Source organism: Copadichromis virginalis, linkage group LG14, assembly GCF_057382275.1.
Source record: "Copadichromis virginalis isolate Kocher_CV1m ecotype Utaka linkage group LG14, C_Virginalis_male_GT1.1, whole genome shotgun sequence".
Taxonomy (NCBI): Eukaryota; Metazoa; Chordata; class Actinopteri; order Cichliformes; family Cichlidae; genus Copadichromis; species Copadichromis virginalis.
Genome location: NC_140631.1, coordinates 22,039,731 through 22,061,723, shown reverse-complemented (window position 1 = coordinate 22,061,723; position 21,993 = coordinate 22,039,731). Strand labels below are relative to the sequence as shown.

At 39.3% G+C, this 21,993-nt stretch overlaps 1 protein-coding gene and 1 long non-coding RNA gene across 2 annotated transcripts in view; one reads left to right on the top strand and one right to left on the bottom strand.

Moving 5' to 3' along the window:
* LOC146693915 (uncharacterized) overlaps window positions 1–21,993 on the top strand; it is a 340,133-nt gene that overhangs the window by 29,835 nt on the left and 288,305 nt on the right. The window lies entirely within an intron of this gene.
* Window positions 1,398–20,909, bottom strand: LOC146693932 (HHIP-like protein 1). The gene is made up of 15 exons (XM_085429936.1): window positions 20,484–20,909; window positions 19,481–20,351; window positions 11,349–11,613; window positions 10,563–10,842; window positions 10,320–10,445; window positions 10,098–10,241; window positions 8,475–8,587; window positions 8,084–8,224; window positions 7,866–7,940; window positions 7,421–7,547; window positions 7,060–7,205; window positions 5,906–5,987; window positions 5,385–5,467; window positions 4,729–5,025; window positions 1,398–2,951 (listed from the first exon to the last, which is right to left on the bottom strand). Exons 2-15 carry the CDS (start codon window positions 19,784–19,786, stop codon window positions 2,179–2,181), a joined length of 2,958 nt encoding a protein of 985 aa, XP_085286062.1. The 5' UTR covers window positions 19,787–20,351; window positions 20,484–20,909; the 3' UTR covers window positions 1,398–2,178.

The window sequence follows — 21,993 nt, the reverse complement described above, 5'->3', positions numbered from 1 at the left end:
ATAAGAAGGCTACAGAAACTCAAATAACCAACAACATCTAGAAATGCAGCAGCCCACAGGCACGGCACCACACCCGATGCCACACCGGTCAGTTACAATTGTCATGGACTCACCAAAACTGAACCACAGAGGGCTGAAGAGACTTGACTTCTGGAACAAGACTAGAAAACTCAGAATTTGATGTAAACAAAATGTAAGCGTGGATGTACTTGTATCAACAGTACAAAAGACAAACATGTCGGGTTCATATTTAAAGTCGATGTTTGTTTCCAGATCTGAGGAAAACAGTGTTACACTGCAACTAGGAACCGTAGAAATCATTTTAATCCAGATCAAGAAAAACAAATGAATTTGGTTAATGTACAGTGAGGCTAACCGGATTTCAAAAATATTGTTTGGAATCATGGTTTTTACTCTCAAAACATTTTGTTTTACATAGTGAAGAATTCTGTCACCTTCAGTTTAAACCACATCCATAGAGGCAACACAAGATGGTGTACTGCTTCTGTTTTCTTCTTCGTCACTTCACTCCTTAATTTGCCCAAATGCTGCTTCTCTCTGTTCATTCAGCCATCTGTTTGTTTGTTAATATGGGACTGTTTGTAATAACGCCTCTTTTACACTCTGCTGACTTTCATGTTTTAATGATTACACAAATATATGGAGTGAGAATGAAGGAAGTCAGACGAAGGAAATAAGACCAAGCCTTAGATTTCGTGATATTTAATTATAAAATTGAAATGTAAAGAAAATGTTGACATGTGGTGCATTCCAGCCCACTGAGTGTAACTCATCAACTCATCAGTTTTTCCTTCTGTCAAAATGTTGATGTGCGTGCACATAAGAAGGCTGGACAGCTGGACCTCCTCATCCCCAAAGCTAAATTCTGTTTCAGAGAGCAAGAGCTTATTCTGATTTTATATTTATTTTTTTATTGCCTCTAAGGTATCATCTCTAAAAAAAATAGGCAGTACTTGCACTGTGGAATTACTTATTATTTATGCAACAACAGATAATTATGGCCTATCAGGAAACAAAAAGATCTTCAATGTTTATTCCATCTGACCATAAAATGTGTGGATGTTTATTTGGGGCCACAGAAAATATCTTTACGGTCAGTAAGGACTGTTTCCACAGTTTCATCACAAACATTTTTACTTCCTGTTTAAGGTCTACGTGTAAGTCAAGAAAAGTCAGTGACAAATGGGTCAAATGCTCTGTAAACTGTCTCAGAAATTTCAGATTAATATATTACAAATCCTCATTGTTTTACACAACAAAGTGCTTAGAAGTGTTGCTGAAGCAGAATCAGATACTGTTCAATAAAATTCACTGACAGCAAATAAGAGACTTAGAAGAAAATCACTTTGCAGTAAACTTTATTTACATCACAGGCCCCCTGTGCCTTTAACATCTCTTTATGTAAACCTGGAAACATTACATTCAATCCGCAGAATGTCCAGCATTTCCTGGTTAAAGATAATTTTTTCATCTTAAAACTACATTCAACATGTTTCCATGTGCAATTTATTTAAAATCTGCCTCAGAAAATAAATCTAGTAAAATTATGCATTTAAAAAATGTTTGTGTGTTCTAGCAGGATTTTTTTTTTCTTTAAATGTCAAGGCACCTCCAAAACTCACTCAATCCACCAGTTTTTAGCTTGATTTGCATCATGAACATTATGAAACCATTAACTGCTGAGTACCAAAATTAATTTAAGTACAATACTCACAAGGGGTTAAGAAAGAGTCCCTTTTGTGAGCGGTAACACCGTGTTTATGTAATTATGGTTTAGATACTATGTTGCTGTTTACTATAATCATCATTGTTTCAACTTGTAACTGATTATTATCTTTACAACTGTGGATTGAGTGAGTTTAGAAGGAGCTACTTGCATATAGATCACACAAAGCCAGTGAAAAGTTGGATGCATGCTCTTCTTTTCCACTTCTCTCCAAGACGCAAATAGAGCAGTTTTAAGGTAACGTGCAGAAATGCAAAAGCAGGATAATACAAATTCTGAAAATTGCAATTAATTAAAAGTCATCCTTAAAAAAATGTGTGGGATCTAATAATCATTTATACAATCACTGTCTGTATGTGATAGTCCCATATATTTTTTCCAGTTTTTCCAGTTCTCCCAATGCTTTTCCCTTTCTTTTAACCAACTCCTTGCTAACCACAGATCACCCCTACATCTTCCGCATGTGAGCAGTTATGTTTCCCAACCCTGGACCTCTTGCACTCGAGCAGTGATCTCTCCCCACCTTCACACTCCACATCATCCAAGAATATCCTAACACTGTCGTCCGCCTCCCCCAGGACAGCCCTCTTCATCACTGCCAGGGCAGTCGAGAATCCAAGCTGACGACACACGACACTACCTGACTTGATGGTGAAAAGGTCATCGCACACTGTACCCCACTGGCCACGGATGAAAATTTCCACTCTGCCTCGATCTGGCAAACCTTCGGCGCTTACAAGTCGCACTGAGCCAACCCGCAGCCTCCACCCTCCTCTTGCTTTCTTGTAACCTTGACCTCTACCCCGTCCTCTCGGCCTCTTAAACACTTGGTTGCCCTCTCCTGCACTTTCCAGCTTCTCACCAAGCCACAGCTTTTCCTCCTGTGTTTTAAGCAGCGTAGTGTTGATTAGTGGTCTCTGGGGCCTGTAGGATGGTACAAGGGGCGTCTGGTTGAAGTACGGTGGCCATGCTGTGGTCATCCTATGGTCAGGAGCTTTTGGATAGGGTGTGGAGATTAAAGTCATGTGGGGCTGCTTCAGCAATTTTGTGGATGGAGTGGTAAGGAGTTGTGGTTTGAAATATTGTGAGGTGGTGCTAGGGGGGTACTGAAGGGGTCTCCCATGTCTCCCTGATGAAGGTGTGGTAATGGTTGGGGTTTTTGCAATCCTAGATGAGTCTGCAGTCGTGGAGGTTGTGCGATAACCTGATGAAGAGACAGAATCACCCTTTTTATTTGTTTTATGAGGTGCTGAAACTAATGTTAATATAAAACAAGTTTGACATTTTGGGAAACAGAGGTTGTTTTGTTGTTAAGAATCAGATGCAGAAAAATCATATAAATAAGAGGATATTTTAGCGACTAATTAGCCTGCTAGGAAATGGGTTATGTGCAAAGTTAGCAAGTTAGCTAGCTATACTACTCATTACTACTCATTACTATACTACTATTTTTTCAAATTATCATTTAAATAAAGTGTAAATACATCTAGAAAATTTCTGTATTCAGACAAAAAATGTAAAACCACCATTTTTTTGGTATTTTATATATGTAGGTATTTAAATAAGATATCATGTTGTTAAAATGCTAGCTTTAGCTGTGCAGGTGGCTATATTGTAATATATTTTTGCAGTCCATGTTCTAGCTAAGCTAACTAATTAAGACACAGCAATGACCTTATCAGCTGGAAGCACATTTCCCAAAATGTTAAACTGCTTTAGGACAATTTTTCATTGTACTATTTGACAAAGGAAAAATAGTATCAACCACAAAGGAAGGACGTAGACACAGACACAAAAGGATGAATGTCCAAACTGAGGCTGATGCAGAACAATTTATTCATAATAAATTATGCCAAAACACCTGATTTAAATTAAAGCAGTGCAAAAACCTAATGCATAAATAAGCACCATTTATCCTGCTTTAGCTTCTTGAACCAGCCAAAGAATAGCATGTTAGCAGGTCTGAAGTTGGGATTCAAAGCCAATTTAGTCAATTCCACGATACCTGAGTCGGGCAAAAGCTTGTGCAAATGCAAATGGCTTAGTCTGAATAATTAAACTTGTGATTAAAACTAAGCCAAGAGGGTGAGGCAGTAAACTCAGTTATAATTAAGATAAACAATAATTTTACAGCATTTTCTCTGCAAATTATGCAAATTATTTTCCATTCCCCATGTTTATGTTCCAGTGCACAGACTTGCTAAACTGTATAGACAGGTGAGATGCAAAAATGAATTCTTAAAAAGCTACTTATTTTTTGAATGCATATTGATTTAAGAAAAGTCACCTTTTGTTTTTTTACTCTGGGTTTTTTTTTTTTTTTTTTTTGCCATTTAGGTTACAGTATGGCTTATCTGCCTCAACAAAGTAGAGAAAATGTCCAAGGGGCATATTTATCAAACTTTTTAAATCATTTTATGTGTTATTTATTTCTATATAAATATTCACAATATTCTTAATCAGTTCAAAACGGTGTGTAAAACCAGTTAAAAGGCCAAAAACTATATAGCAAATTATTTAGTTGAAGAAAAACATAAATAACCCTTAAAACCAATTTAAATATGATTAAATCATAACATTTTAACATGACCTTTAGGAGATACTGCTGATACTTTTTGATCATGAGAAAGCCTGCATAGATTTTATAATTACCTTATTCCAAGAAGGTGTGATTCCCCCCCCCCAAAAAAAAGAAAGCTAAGCTAAATTATTAGCACTTAAGCCTAATTTGCAAAGGATTTTACTTAGAAGCAAACATAAATTTAGTAATTAAGATGTAAAAATGTGAAACAAAATCAGAATGTAGGCGAAGAAACCACCAGTTTTGGCGTTGCTGGCTTCTCCTCGTGCCACGGTGTGAACCAGTCTCGTGGACTTATTTTTAGTCTTAATAGTCAAATTAGTGGTTGGGTTAGCGGTTTGGCTAGAAACTGGGTAATCAGTGGAGCTAGCCTGATAAACGGGTACACCAGCAGGCCTACCAGTGGACGAGGTTGTGGCAGGAGTTGTTGCTGCCATCTGGACAGTTCTTGGCTTTACTGTTGTGGTCGACGCAGATTTTGTTGTGGTTTTGAGAGCCAGTGTTGTTGTTGGTAATGTTGTCTTTCTTGTTGTTTTTCTTGTTGCTGCTGTTGTTGGCGGTGGCTTTGGTTTTTTTCTTGTTGGCATTGGAGGTTTTTTTATTACTATTCTTGTCTTCTTTTTAGTTGTTGTAGGTTTTGTAGTGGTCGTTGTAGTAGGAACAGCTGTGGTGGTTGGTTTCTTGTTGATTACATACTCTGCAAAAAAGAGAAAAATAAAATAAAAAGAATTATGCAGTGCTAAAAACCATCCGTTGGATACCTGATGCAAGAAACTGCTTTGATTTGGTAGATTTATCAAATTTAAACACTCCCATTAAAGTGAACAATCAAGAGACATCAAGAGAAGCCAAAAGAAACCACATGCATATTAAATAGCATGTTTTAACCATTTATTTACTGCTGGAAATGTAACTCACCAATTTCTAGAAAGAATCACTTGTAAAGTGCCTTGAAAAGCGCTATATAAATCCAATCCATTATTATTATTATTATTAAAGGTTGAAGCAGGGCAAGGAAATTCGAGAAAAAAACACCACTTTAAGACTTTCTTTTACCTTCTTTTGGGTGGAAATGAATTAGTTTTCCTTTTATCTTAACAGGTGAAGGCTTGATGCTACACTTTCCTGGTGGTGCTCTCCTGTTTCCAAGACAGAAAAGATTAGTACACATGCAATATTGGGTACTATAAGCACATATGTATCTTTTCATTTATTTTTTTTATGTTTTGTTTTTAATGGTGTTTAGCAGCTTCCACTTTAATTGTAGTGTGTATTAGTGCAGAGATACAGTCAATGAAGATAGATTAAATAAATAAGATTTAAAAAATCTGTTTTTCTTATTTCTTTCTTTTTGCCTGGATTGGCTAGAGAGGGATGGAAGATGATTGTGCTCTGAGCACTTCTTTTAACATTTTAACATGTTGCTGCACTGTATTTTATTAGCAGCATTCCAACTCTTAAAACCTCCATCATATATAATTATTGGGTTCACACTCTCACACCTTAACATCACACATCCATGTAGTTTAATGAGCACTTAACTGCTGATGAAGTAAAGTGATGCATTGGCAAGTTACCTGGAAGGGTCCACTATCTTGTAGATAACGCCACCTCTTGCTGTCGCACTCGGGACTCCTGTGGCTAAGAAATACAGCTCACCTGGAAAAATTCACAGACGAAATGGAGAAAGAGAGCAGCAGGCAGAGACGGCAGAACATAAAAAGACAAACGGGGAGATTAAAAAAATAGGAAGCAGTGAGCAAGAAAAGAAGGAGATAAAAAAAGAAAAAAATTTAAACAACAGGAACAGAGGGAAATATTTATGATGACAACAGATGGGAGACAGAAATAAAAGAGGTACAAAAATAGCAAAATGGGGGAGAAAGAGAGAGACCAAAACACTACTCTGGGGAAAAATATTTTAAACTTTGCTTTAATCATTCGTCTCCAATTTGCTTCCTGAAATTATCAGGAAAGAAGAGAAATACAATTTTTTAAGACCAACACAAACCTAAACATTTCCTAACTTAGAAATCATGCAGTTTAGTAGTAATCTAATTTCATTAACAATAACACCAGTAAAAATATCCACTTTGGTACTTCACACTACATGTGTACTAGTTAGAAATAATTATTTCTTTTCACATTAAGCCACACAGACCAGGAAACCAGTAGGAAATCCTCTGGAAACCAAAGACATGTAGAAAAATAAATTGTATTTCCGGACTAGATGTTGAGTGTTTGCTCTTGCTATGTGAAATCAGTCCTAAAGAGGGCGCTACACCAAAAACATCTTTGATTGTTTTGGTTACTAAGAGACAAAACTGCCTGTAGTTCTCATGCAAGAAACTTACTTGTCTGCAAACATTCGTCAATTACTCACTGAGCAGTAGTAAAACTGTGAAATGTGCAACACAAACTGGAAACAGAAAAAAAGTTACACCTTTTTAATAGTGTTGGCTGCAGGTGTCACAAGGAGGGTTTCAGTGCAGTACCCTACATCTCTTTGCAACCTATTTCACCAGCTGTCAGCAACCTCTAGCAACCCCAACCAGTCTGAGAATACACATTTTCCACAAGCAACTGGCAGCTGCCAGGGGATTCATGGACTGTTTCTAGGTGTGTGTGATTGGGGCTCAAGTTTATCGTTCCATTATAAATGTACCTAATTAAATAAGTGATGCAGTGTCTGGTAGCAATACATCAACACACCGACCCACACAGTTATTACCTGCTTCATCTTCAGCAAAAGAGATGATGTATTTATAGTAACTGTTGATAAGTTTGGGGAATCTGCAGGTCTGGTCTCTTCCCATGCAGATTTCATTGTACTGCCATTCACCTGTGGTAACGTTCTCCCTAAGAGACATCAGACGCCTAAACACAAACAGAGATACATATAATGTTTACGCATAGCAAGAGCTGTAGTCCAAAAGCTTCACATCAATGCATTTTTACTGTAAATTATTAAATCAACCCTGTGCAGAGCAGTTCAACAGCACACTGACTGGACACTGATTAGGTAGAAATCCACAAAAACAAAAAAGGCTACGAGTGTTTTCATTTGAAATTTTAATTTTACAAACACACACCCGCTCATGAAATCCCCAAAAATGTAGAGTCCGTTAAGGTTGGGCATCTGACAGCCTCTGTAGATGTATCCTCCTGTCACAGACTTGCCCAGCTTGTGTGGATAGGCAAAGATTGGCAAGACATCGTCTGCAAACACATAAACAAAGATCAGACCTCGTTTATTATTCAGTGTCACTGCTACATCATTGTAACAAACAGGAAATATACTGTACCCTGTAAGAAACCTGAGCTCGTGAAATTAAAGGACAATGAAGTTCCGTTATTTAAAATCTCTTTTGAGTTGACAACAGTTTTTTTATTCTATTCTAAGGAGGCTTTTACAGAGAACAAAGAGTGTGCTGTAACAATTTAATTTACAAATTAAATATCTGTATAAATATTAAATAATTTGGTTAAAATATACTTGTATTTATGGACTTTCAGTAACCCAGACTGTAGACTCACCGAGGGATGAGTTTTGACAGAGTTTACGATCGTAGCAGCTGAATCCTTCTTTGGCTCTCCAGCCGTAATTTCCTCCTTAAAAATAAGAGTTGACACAGTAAAATTACTCAGCAAAAAAGTTCTACAATTTATATGTATTCAAACGGTTTGATGCTGGAAAAATTGGAAATCAACATATTAGAAAAAGAAAATCATCCTTCAAACTACAATTATCATACCTTTAACAATGAGGTCTACCTCTTCGTATTTGTTCTGGCCCACGTCACCACAAAGCATCCTGCCTCTGCCTTCAGTGGTAATGGGGTCACCGCGGTCAATGGAGCAACGCCACATGTTGCGAACTCCATAGGCATAAACCTCTGCAGGGAAACAAAGAAAGAAATACGTGGATGGAAAACACAAACAAAAATGACATCCTCTGTGAGGACGCACTTCTGACACGAACAGTCATTTTCCAGCTTTGCACAGAAAGAAAAACACAGTCCCACCGCAGTCCAATATTATGAGAGAAAAGCTAAGCTAGATTAGCATTAATAAGTGTGCCATTCAGCATCTTCAAAGTCACCAGACATGATCACAGTCTTCCACACAAACAGGAAATTCATTTACCCGGCCGTGCCTCCTTCTCGCCCAGAAATGGGTTGTCTGAGGGAATGCTGTACGGGGCACTGTTATCGTTGAAGTCAACGTCAACACGCAGCACCTTGCCGAGAAGTGTTGACCTATTAAACGTAACGACCAGACAAAAAAGGAAGAATGACTCAGAGTATCATAAAGACTGTGGTGACTGAATGGTTCAACCGTAAGTGTTTATTTAACGCCAGAAAAGCACGGTCAGATCTGTTTTGCAGTTCTGTTTGAATGAATCTGAGTAGAGAGTATAGCTCTGGACACTTCAAAATCCATCCTGCTACGTCTATCAGCAGTCACATGAACAATGGACAGTAGTGATCTGAATCCACTGGCTGTCATAACACTGACCATCAATGTGGGATAGTTTAGCATGAGCTGTTTCTTTCCTTCTCCCTACCTTTCTCTCCCTTGTTGTTTCATCTGCTTAGAAATGTAAGGAAAAGAGGAACTACCTTCACAAATGGGTGTAATTTCTGTATAAAGAATAATTTAAAACAAATATTATTAATGGCCTTTATGGCCTTTTTCCAGTGTCCACTTTTTCCAGTGTTTACCACCCTGCACTCACTCTCGCTCACTTTCTCTCTCCCCTCCACATTCCAGTGTGTGGTGGTCCATGATGTGTGTAGTGTGTCATGTCAATATTAGACTTGGCAGGCTGCATTCCCAGAAGAGCTACTACGGCTTGTCAAAAACAGCCTCAGGAAGAGACAAACGGCTAAATTGTCCATCTCTGGAGAAAAGGTGCTAACAGCTCTAAATGAAGTCCCAGTTTTGGAGGAAGTTTACTTGCTTTCTTGATACAAACATTAAAGATAGATCGCTATTTTTGTCAGCCCTAAAATGCAAACCTACCTATTAAATGTGACATTATTGGTGCATTTCACAGGATGAAGTATTGATTTACAAAACATGAGGAGCAATATTTGAACTCCCTGATGCTCTTTTCTATTGGCTGAACTTTGTGACTTGCAACCAAAGGTTTTTTGGCTTTATCTTTAATTTTCTGTGCTAAAAATTCAAAAATAATAAACTTCAATCAATGCAGCTCTCGGTATAATGATAAACCATAGAGGAGGAATGCCTATTTGAAGTGTTTTGTAAATTAAAGACTGAAATCTCCATAAACTGGCACAGCACAGAACCTGGCAGTTATCATGAATGATTGTTTATGACACGTGCAAACAAAGTTTTCACTCGTCACTTTGAAGAAATTGTTTTGAATTATAGTCTTTGCAAAACTATCATTTATAATGCCCTCTGTTCAATGCAGAAACGTTCCTCATAAATTTGATCCTTTTAATTAGATTTGATTTGAGAGGAATTTAACTATCTTGAACCCATTTTTGGCAGGACTCTCTGACGCTTTACCTGCTCTGACTCGACTTTGGTATTTTGTTTATCAAGTCAACATCTTGACAACGTCATGAGGCCTCGTGAAGATTATAAAGATGAGCATTCTTCACAATCACAACTATGTCTATTATATTTGCGTGTTATTTGAGATTTCACATCTTCTTTAACACAAAATGTGAAATCAACATTGTGGGTCTATGCATGCATCCAAACATGCAAACACATTAGTTAAACAGTACTGACTTGTTTTGTGAATTGCCAAACTTTCCAAAGGGATCTCCAGCACGGCCACCGTCACCTATGAAGATGTACAGATACCCATCGTGACCGAAAAGAAGCTGTCCTCCATTATGATTGGATGCTGGCTCCACCACCTCCAGGATGGTTCTACAGCAGGAGAGATGAGAAGATGATGAATGTATTTGTGTCATTTAAGACCATGCAAGGACCTACTAAATACAGCACCTCTCAGAAGAATGGTCTAGTTGATTATCATCATGTGCTGATACTGTGAACTCGCTGATTCGTATTCGTTCCTCCTTCTTAACAGACACAGAGTAGTACACGTAGGCTTTTCTGACAGTGGTGAACCTGTGAACGAAACAGAAGCTCAATGGAAATGCTGCATTTCACATTTTGGCACAATGAATTTTTCCTTTGAAAACTAAATGTTGCTATTTAAATGTGTATTTTGATTGGAAAAAAGACCTAGGGTGTAAGGCTATGCAGAGGAATCCCCTCTCGTCTCCAGCCCACGGGGATGTGAGGACGGCTTTAGTCAGGTTGAGGAAAGGTCGATCGATCCTAGAGCCGTTCGCCAAGTACACCCACACATAACCCAGCTGCTCCGCAACAAAAAAGCGATGAGTTCCATCATCTGCATGGATCATGGCCACAGGGTTACGGAGTCCATTGGCAACTTCCTGTAAGCACAGCTCCAAACATCCTTCGGGATCTTCATTTAGCAATCCCAGGTTAGCATTTAACTCTTAGGGTGGGGGAAAAAAGACACGGGAGAGTAGATTGGCATGTGTCTAATCACATGTGCAAACTGAGTTGCAATCAAACTTGCAGAGATTTGCACCAAATTAAAACTGTAATTATTTTACAGCAATGCACTGTACTTTCAGCTTCTGTTCAGGCAGTTACAAATCAATATGAAGAGCTCTTCCACCCACACTTTCTTTCATTGCAGGGATTTTCTTGGTGAGACAGTGCAGACACGGATATTTTCAAATTCATGCATGCAGTTCAGACTGTTTGCATCCATCATTAACATTCGTACTAATGATTTTAAACATTTCACTTTAAGCATGCTAGCTGGTTTGCTGATGTGGAGCATCATTTTGATACTGACGCTGACATTTAGCTCACAGATTGATGTGTTTAATAACAGCTTCAGAGCTATCAAGGCTGTATACTCTAGACCTTTTTCTGGGCTAGTTACACCGAGATGCATTTTTTTAACCTCTTCATACAACATGTAACTCATACCTGCATTTGTCAAGACACTAGGATAGCAATACTCTTTGTCCTTCAACACCAGAAATTCACAAAACCTTCTGTGATCTTCTTCAATTGTGGCAGTCAGGTTTGCAAACTGCTGTGAGTTCCCTACGTCCTCAAGCAGGAGGCTGAGCGTGTACCGGCACTGCCGCCAGTAGTCAGAGCAGTAATCCCCACAGAGTCCAGGTAGCGCCCTCATGGGTGTGTCAGCGTCCTCGGCATCATACAGGTGGGCAGCATATGGAGAACACTCCTTCAAAGGACAACAGATACCGTTTCATTACATATGATTTAAAAATGTAAAACTTTTTTGAGCTAATATCAAAGGTAGAGTTACAGAAATGTATGAGATTCAGTAATGAATCACTTAAATGGATTTGTGTATTTGTTCTTCCACAGCCTCTGGGCCTCATTTTGACTGGGCAAGCCTGAGATATATGCAGCCTGTCTGAGTGCGGCCTGGTATAAATGGATCCCAGGAAGGTCCACTCAGTTATTAAGTCACAACCACACTGTCCACACCCAGAATGGTGTGCCTTAGGCACAAAGAGCCATGGCACCCAAACCATCATCATGCAAACTGGTGCGCTTTCATTTGCCAGAAAAACCAAACTGATCCAGTAAACAAATCCCAAACAACAAACCAGCATAAGATTGGTTTGGTAGATCAAGAGTGTTTAGATTAAATTTGGTGTTGTTTCTTGTAAGGGCTCATAAACCTATTTTCACTTTGCAGTGAATTATTTCTGACATCAGTAAAGTTTTCCAAATAACTGTTTTGGTATTTAAACAAAAGTAAATATTTAAATAAATAAACATAAATAACGTTGCAAAAGATTTAGCTCATTTAGCACAGATCAGAACAGCAGATATGGGATATTTTTGTGTTGTTTCACAGTCTGACGCTTAATCTCAGCTGTTTTTATATATGGAGATTATTACAGTGATTATGTAAGTGGTGGATTTAGTTTCAAAAGCACTTTAAAAATTATGTCACTGAATAACGTCAACGTGGACAAAACGTGTTGTTTTTAATCCTGTCATCACAATGCCTCTTCTGGTAATTATTTGCTGTAACATTTTTGTAAGGACATTGGTAAATGAAAACATGTACTTATGTGTTTTTATCTAAAAGATTTTTTAAGTTTTTGTTGTCTTCATTGAGCCCTGGTTGAAAAATAGTCCCCAAACGATGGACCAATGTCACAGAAGTTGCCTGGACGTCTTTGCTTGACTTTCTAGTGAGAGAAACGTTTGTGTTGAAGGATTTCTTTTTGCAATCTCTTCCTTGATTAGAATGAAGCAAAAGCAGATATTCGCAAAAAAAAAAACCTTCAGTGGTTTCTTGACCTCACAATCACAGGCTTTCTGGCTCCTTTCTTTAACTTTGCACTCAAACAATTGCATTTGATGCTGACACTGAATGCAGTGATGCAACAGCTGTTCGCCAAGTACACCAAGTACAACAGCTGTAAAACTCTTACCTTCAGCATTCAGATTTTTTTTTAACAGTCTGGGTACATGTAGGAAAAGCCTCATTATGAGAAAAAGATCAAAGCAGTAACAAGGGAAATAAATGGGTGATGTCCTGTTAACTAGTGAATCTACATACTGGAAAATAATATAAACACCTGCCATTTGTTTTTTTGTTTTTTTGTTATATAAATCTGTTGCGCTTGCCTTTATTTGGTAAGACAAAGTACATCAGGTAGAAATGGATGAGCAGTAACGTATTTAATTATTTGTACCAGCAGAGCACTTTACTCCAGAGTTGTTAAAAGAAAGAAAAGATCCTGTAACTCAGTGCAGTCTGGGGCAAAATGTAAAGATTTTAAATTTATTTATTTTAATATAATTGTTTGATTTTTGTTTCTATATGCAAACCTCTATCTAATCTCTGTTCTATGTAGAAACAGTACCAACAACCAACTGTCTCTAGTTCAATTTTTCCAGTGGTACAAAAAACAGTTTTGACCAGGAAGATGACGCCAGAGTTTGAACAGTGTATTGTGGGTAATAACTGTTTCGTCATATTTACAATTTGGCAATCGGGCAAATATAAGCATTTGGGTATGTAGATATTTATTACTGCTTTATTACAAGTATAGTCAGCCAGACCTTGACCAGCTGTGACCAGAACTTAAAACTTGACCTTGATTTTTATCCTAATTACCACCTGTAAGACTACAAGGCCGTCTTTTGTGTTTGGTGTATATTCCTGTGAGCAGATTTTTTTTTAAGTATTTAGACCACAATTACACACATATGGACAAACTCACAGTGTCAGTAGGTAACATGACTCAAGCTGTAGCCCACACTAAAATGGATATGTTTAAATATAAAGGTGTGACAAATCGATTACTATCAATACTTTTTGGACACTGTTTTGTCTGTTTTTTTACTGTATCACATAAAATGTTTCATCACAGTTGCTGATCATACAGTAGTCCATCAAACTTTACATTTCTGTGTCTGTCTTTGTCTTTTAGGGCACAGATGGCTTAAACTGCTGTTCCATCCAAGTGTTAACTGAAACACTGACTTTTATAAATCACAGAGAACGGGGAGGTGGGGAGTTTGGCAAAAACAGTCAACGCAGACTCTTGTTGAACATCTTGATAGTACTACTGTGGAAAAGATCAGAGTGTTCTCTGAAAGAGATTTCTCTCTACTGGGCCAAACAAAAGCTGTGTTCAGTCTGAGATGCTGGAACTGCTGATGAAAGCAGTAAACAGGCATGTGGGGCAGATGCTACGTTCAAGGAAAAATGTATAAGTTCAATAAGGTTATGAAGGTATAAGGTTATGAAGACGTTTTCTTTGCTTGAAAATGAGAGACATGTGTTGGCAAAAAGGCAGAGCAAACTGCAAATACTGCACATGATCTTTTGTTTGACCAAGTCATGCTGAAATCCCAGCCATTGTCCTATTTTGGTTCCACTATGATAGGGTAGAAATAAGGCATGCAGCTACAAGCAGCTGTTTCTAACAACGCGACCACTTCAAGCTGCTATAATTTGGTGTTTACGCCGTCAAATTCAGAATAGACTCAGATTTTATTCCTGTCATCTCACATGCTCCAGATTCTCCACTGACTGCTCCACACGCTGGTGTTTTATTGTAGCTGAGAGACAAAAAAGAGTCATGGTAAACAGATGAGAGGTAAATGTGTGACCCTGTCTGAGGAAATGACACAGGCTGAGTTTTTAAACTGAGAGAGCAGTGTGAAACAGCCAGACACATTGCTTTTTTTTTTTTTTTTTTTTTTTGGCCTGTCCCGTTTGGCTCTTTTGCCATCAGAATTGTTGTCTAAAGGCAAAGAAAGATGCCCAACGGATTTACTTTACCAAACTGACCATCCCAGCCTTGCCGTAATGGTCCATTTGATTCACCTTTTATTGTTTATTTTATTTTCACTTACTGAATACGGGACAGACTTGACTGGGGGAAAGAAGGGGAGAAAGAAAGAGGGAAAGAGAAACAGCTGAGAAGAGGGACGGGGGAGAAGGGCAAAAGACAAAAACCAACAGAACGGGCAGAGAAAAAAAAATGCATATATCAATCACCTGGATCACCTGCTGAGAAAGAAAAAAGAAAGCAAGCAGAAGAGAACAAGAGTAATAGAATAAACAACATCACAATGATATATGGGAATATGACAGTAAATACTAAATGTTAAACATTATTGTGCAGCACATAAGATCAACAGAACACAGTGTGCTTTGAGGTAGGAGCCAAAAAGGGTGTAGTTTGTGGGTGTGATCACCCGTGTGTACACCTGTGAGCATGGACGCGCTTGTTTTTTGTTTTTTTAAAAGGTTCCTTCATGTAATAATCTGCTAGAGGGTGTGGGGGGGCCACAGCCCCGTCCTCCAGGGCGTGAAGCAGGTGTGGAGGAGATCAAAACTCCAGACATCCAGAGGCCCCCAGAACACAAGAGACCAAGGAAGACCAACAGAGGGGCAGCTGCGCCACTGTCCCGGTAAGAGCTGAGGAGAGTCCCAGATGAGGGCTCACTCAGCAGCCGCGGAGCAGAAGCCAGGGGGAGTTGCAGTGACGCGCCCGTGAGCTCCGCCGGCAGCCAGCTGCGCCTGAGTGACCGAGCCCCAGGCCGAGAGGCCGGGGGCACCCCACCTCCGAAGTGGCCCGAGCGAGCCCCAGGCTCCAGGCCCCGATAAGCGGCCGCCAAGGAGTGAGCCGGTGTGTACCTGGACGCCCATCCCCGGACACAAAGAACCACCAACGCACCGATGTCTGAGGGGGTCCGCCACTGGCAGGGGAAGTGGTGGTGGGGGGAGATAGGCCTCCAAACCTTGGAGGGCCTGAGATGTCCCCAGAGAGGTGGCGCCTGACACCCAACCTGACATATAGACACAGACATACAGGCACACACAGATACAAACATCCATTCCCACCCTCATGCTCTCATATGCACTTACTCCACACTCAACCAATGTGGAGACAGACATAAAGAGACGTTGTACACAGCCAGACACATTGCTACCGTACTAAAAGCTTGCTTATTAAAAATGCAAGAGGGAAACAACTAATCTGGACTTCTGCTGCTTGGTGCAGTGCTCACTAAATGTTTTTTATCCTCAAACAGCCCCTTTATGGGTCTTGTTGAACTGAGGGTGCTGCTAATGGTTTATTTGATGACAAAATAAATGAAAACCCATCGAGAAAGCCACGTGAAAGCAGAGCACAACTATAACACACAAATGCACACTCTTTTCAAGGGCAACAGAATGCCCTTGAAATTATCTCTATGTCTGTTTTTATTATCGTTAATTCATTTGTTTTTCTCTTTTCTTTATGCCTGACATTATCTTCACTGATTTTATTCATCTCTTCTTATTCCTGTGCTTTTCTTCATCCTTTTTCTCTCTGCTCCTCTTTTGCAGCAACCTGATATATCCTGGACCCCTGGCCTGAGGAGGAAATGGTTGTTTGTTTGGTCAAGTAAGCAAAGAACAATGACAGTCTTCCTCCCGTCTCCCTGACTCACACACACACACTCATTTCCCACTCTGTCTCTCTCTTTAATATGTGTCTGCCTGTCCCTCTCTTCACGCTGTGATTGATATCAGTGCTAGGAAGCTTCCGTTCTGCAGCTGGAACAGACGGCTTCAGTGTATGGCTTTTGCCCTGGTTAAGTACCCTGGCAGCGGGGTAACCTGACCGCCTCCCGGGCCTCTTTCACCTCAAATTATGAACTTGGGAGCCGAAAAACCACAGAGCGGACCATCATCATTGAAAAAGGTTTAAAAAGTACACAAAAGCATCAACATACCTCAAATGGAACCAAAAATGCATTCTTTATTTTTAACATAACTTTTCATATAAAGCGCTCATGTAAATGAGAGTTTCTTTAAAGGCTTTTTGTTGCAGTCTACACAGCACATGTGTATCATGCTAAACTTTTTGAATGTATATTTCGTCTGAGCTCCACCTATATCCAGCAGTTGTAAATGGTGCGTGAGTCGCAGCTCTGCAATTTTACTCGAGATCCAGCCTGCACTGCTTGGTAAGAACCACATCAGGCTATAATTACCACAATAACATAAGTCTATATTTTTGGACGATTCGTCACCATCTTTACATAACGTATGATGTATGAAACTGCCGGGAAGCCGCCAAGTTTGTTAGTTTTCATTGTTTCCTTGTTGACATCAAAAATTAAAGTGTTATTTATGGTAAAGCTACCCACCCGATTATTTTGGCTTCTGCATAGTGAAGCTTTTATCTCAGTTATACGGCCATGACCAAATTTGTGCTGCACCTATCATTTAATTTGTGCTCTGGATCTGCACGTAGTAAGCGTCTGAGCTGCAAAGTCAGGGCCTAATTATGTCATCAGTAAGTGGGAGTGGCTTCAAGGGTTATTCCAGGAAGGGAGGGGCTGGATTTCAGCACTGGGATCTGTTTAAGATTAAAGAGCTGAAAAAGGAAACTAAAACACATTCACACTAAAATAGAAAAACTCGTTAGAATAAAAAATATCCAAAACTATTAACAGAGACTAAAAGTTGAGTATTTATTTTATTTTATGTTCTGTTTTGCCATGTTCACTTTATTATTAGTAGTATCATCATCATCATTAACTATTATTTAAAAAATGAATTTCCTAAATATGGGATAAGGAAAGTATTTCATATCTTATTTTTATCTTATTTTTTATTAAACTGCATTGCAAGAATAACACAATAATGCATTTGGAAAGTTTTTTTTTCATGCCAAAATTGTATGAGTCAATGCTTTTTAAAACAATATAAGTTAAAGAAAAAAAAATATTATGTTCACCTAGGGATTGCTGGTTCATTTTTCTACCTCTGCCTTATGGTCTCTCTGCTGTCATTAAGTGAAATTCAGTTGTTCCCCTCCACACCTAATGTTGGCACAGGCACTTCATTCAAATATTGCCAAGTCTTCTGATGGCGTAGTTAAAACCTTAATGCATATTTTTGTGAGATTACTGGAAAAGTGAATGTGCTGTTAAATTGTTCTGCAATTTCATACAGTTGTTCTGGTTCAAACTCTGGAGACTGGCTGTCTTATGCTTATGTCTGTGCCTCATCTGAGAAACTAATGTTTTCTGGCACATAGTTCACGCTTACTTGTAACTTTACCAGATAAGATGACACAGACTGTTTTTCTTTGACCTCTTTTTCATACCAAGGCTGCTACCTGGCTGGATCTAAACACGTTAACTTTAGCCATAGCGCCGTCACCTTTATTGGCTTCTTTAAAATGTTCATGTTCAGCTGGTGAGGGTGATTTAAGTGTCTGATTAGGTCTCTTGCTAAGAACATTTGCCGATTCTGTCCCAATTTACTTTGCCAGTTTTGTGTTTTCCCTACTCACAGTAGAACTCGCAAATGGCCACAGCCAAATGCTAGCAGGTGGCTGCATGAAAAGGACCAGCTCACATTTGAATGCACGTGAGGCTAGCCAACAGGTCACCAGTCAGGACCAAGAAGACTGCAAATTATCAGATTTCCAGTCAATCAGTCCATTTCAACTTTCTTGGCTTTAAAAAAAAATGATGACAACTAATCTGTGATTTGTTTAGTACATGTTTGTGAACAGATGACCATGCAACATCACCTCCATGGACCCAGACATTTTGTGTCTACATCAAATAGCAGGATTCACTGGAAGAATCCACAATTTTTACAAGCCTGAACATCATGTATCAGGTAAGAAGTCCAACCAATGGCGCGTTTTTTGTTTTTATTCAACAGGTGTCCCACTCCATGCACCTTAGTTGGTGAAGTTGTGGCAGAAATTTTTGGATATCTATGTTTTCATTCAACACCCATGTGTACTGTCATTTCATCAAGAAGAAAAGTTAGCAACAATAAACTGAACGGTTATGCGGTACAGTAAAGGAATTACTAACATATTTTTTGAAAAATCCACCGTAGTGTTATATGAACATTTAAATCAGGCCAGATGTCTGATACACACCACTCCATGGGTTGCATCAGACCCTACAATAATACAAATTAAACAGAGAAAACCTCACCAATCTTATGACCCCCATGAGCAGGTGCTCTGGTGACAGAGGGAAAGAAAACCCATCGCAATCATTCATCTTCAACTCTCTTAGCAAAAGGCAGCCTGTTCTTGATTTTGGAGGGTTTATTTCCACTGGATGATCCTTTGGGCTTTATATTCACCATGTTCAATTTACACATCGGTTTGGCTTTTGGTATGAGTAACTGCTGTCTAAAAGCATCATGTATTCATTAAACTGTTAAAATATTTTGTTGGTTCTCCTTTATGATGAGTTTCTTACACATGACTAAACACACTTATATCTTCCTGTTGGAAATATGTAGTAGAATTTATTACCTGCTAAAACAAACCAGAGGGGAATCTGCTTTAATTTAAATGTAAAAAGTCACAATTGTGATGCTAGATTAGAGGACAGCATATTAAAATAAAATAATAAATAAAATAAAATAGCATAATAAAATCTAGTTATTATACACACAGTGGAAAACATGAGTTTGAATTCTAAACTGAACATGTGTAACACAGTCTGATTTGAATATTTGTACCTATACTCATCAAATCAAAGAGATCAAATCAAATTAGAATAAATGTTTCTCTTACCTGGCAGAGGATGCTGCGTACGTATTTGCCACAGGCTGCATAACCTGAATGGTCAAAGTTTTCCATAATGTTGTAAAACCTGCCCGATATCTCCTCATCTTTTTCCACATCACAGCACCCAAACTTGGAATACTCCTTGCAGAAGGCCAATGGCTGCCTGGGCTCAAATGGAGGCTTGTAATCCAAACACTGAGGGTGACAGCTCCCCCACCAGGTACGGAGGAGCAACAGCAGGATGGGGAGAAGGTGGTGAGGGGATGTGTGCTGCAAGATGCATCTGGGGACCAAATTGCAGGTCTGTATCATCGTGCTGTAAGTATACGCTCTCTCAGTTCTGGATAGTTTGTCTCTTGACCCAATATTGTAGTAAATGAAGTCAGTGTGAATGTGGTATTTGAGTTTAGAAAAGGTAAGAAAAGGAAATGAGTGTACAGGTTACATCACGTCTATAAAGCGCAAATATGAAACTGAAAGTTAAAGTGGAATGTTTGATGTTTTCATTTGGTGTGCTTGTCTCTGCAGATTCAGGCAGCCATCAGTGAGCTTATGTCTAGAGGTGTGAATGTGTGTATGAAGTGACCCTCCATCACAGCTGCCTGCCAGCTGGCCAGAAACCTACAAAATACTCAGGATAACTCCAGTTAAATCTAACTCACACAACACACTCACATGGTAGGCTAACCTCAAGATGTGTGAGACAAAAATGAGGTAAAATATAGTAAATCTGATCCAAGATCCAGTGAATTATTTTATTCAGGAGAACTGCAGAGCAGTCCTGAAGGTCTGTCCAAGCAATGTCCCAAATTTCTGTGATGAGAAGAGTTTACTCAGTCATATCTGCATAAACACCTGCACGTCACAGCAGAAGCTCCTGAAAGAGATAAGGTTCCCGTCACTGAAACTGACCATCAATCACATTGCAACTTATTCTCAAAAATAAGTTTGTTGGTGCACTAAAAGCAAATAAACAAAAGTACTAATCTTCTTAGAAAGAGGGACTAACCTTACGAAAAGCAATCGAAAATGCTGCACCCTCAGCCACAGTTTCTGAAAAATATTTACTTCTAGCTTGAAGTCACTCGGAGAGTCTCTGCTCTGTGTTTGGTCTGGACGTGCTCGTTTGCAGAAGCCATAGGTACAGACAGACAGCAGAAGAAAGTGAGAGTGAGAGGTCCTTTCATTCAGACACAGCCACGCTGCAGCTTTAGCTGAGATCCCTCCCTCATTGCTTCTTTCCTCCTCCCCCTCCTCTCTTCTTTTCATTTGCTTTTTCACTCTCCTACAAAGACACATGCATTCCTCCCCATAGCATGCGGTCCATATTGCCCTGAAGTTGCAACTTTCTACCTCTTCTTCCTCTGAACTCCCCCACCTTCAGCATTCCCAGACCTCCTCTCTGTGTCTAACAGTTCCAGACAGACTTACTCACACTGGTGAGGTCGAGTGTGTGTGTGTGTGTGTGTGTGTGTGTGTGTGTGTGTGTGTGTGTGTGTGTGTGTGTGTGTGTGTGTGTGGTCAGATGAACTGAGACGTGTGCTGGAAGCAGAGACCAATGGATTCTCCAGGCACTATTCCAAACCTGAATCTTATGTTTAAGAGCACAACTGGCAAACATTTGCAACTAATTTGTTTGAATACTTTTAGTTGAATTATAGCTTCTTCCCAAGTCAGAAAATTTAAAAAAAAAAGGGGGGGGGGGGGGGACAGTTAAGAGACCTTTAAACTTCTTATATACAATGTTTCTCTACTTTGACTTGCTTCAGATTTATATAATTTATATTTTAATGCATTATAATCAGCACAGAGAACATGACTCTTCAGGTTTTTGCAGCTCATTCTTTTAGTTTGAGATCAAACACTTTACCGTCTTTACCGGGATCCAAACAACACAGTGCTACAGATTGTTCAATGACCCCCCCGGGCAAACTCATGATTGCTAAGAAAAAATTGTTATTCTCCTACTGGTTGGCGAGTGGTTGCTAGCAGTCACCAGGTGAAACTGGTTGCAAAGACGTATAAGGTGCCCCACCAAGGTAGTTTTAAAGATGCCCGTTTGTCTGTGGACATTTGCTACCTACTTGCCAAGTAGTAGCAAAACTTGGCAAGTAGGTAGCCAATGTGTTTGAGTAGCTGGTTTACAGATAAGTGAAGTCTTCCATATAAATTTGATATCCTCTTTGCAGCCAGTTTCATCCAGGAGCTCTGAGCTACCATAAGCCATCTGGTTAGGGAATACACATTTTTCCCTAGTGAGTGGTCACTGCCAGAGGGTCACTGACAGGTCTGCAGGCATCGATGATTTTAGCAACTGATTTCACAGTGCCGGCCTGCAATCCACAGCAACCACTCTTTTCGGTTGCCACTTTTCGTGTCCAGGTGGTTAATGACTTGTCTCTAGACCTGAAATAAAGTGATAGGTTTGTAGCTTAAATTACACAGCAAAGCAAGACACGAGTAGGCAAAGTTCTTTATGTTTCTCGTGCACGGGAGAGAACTGGACAAACGGCGTTCCT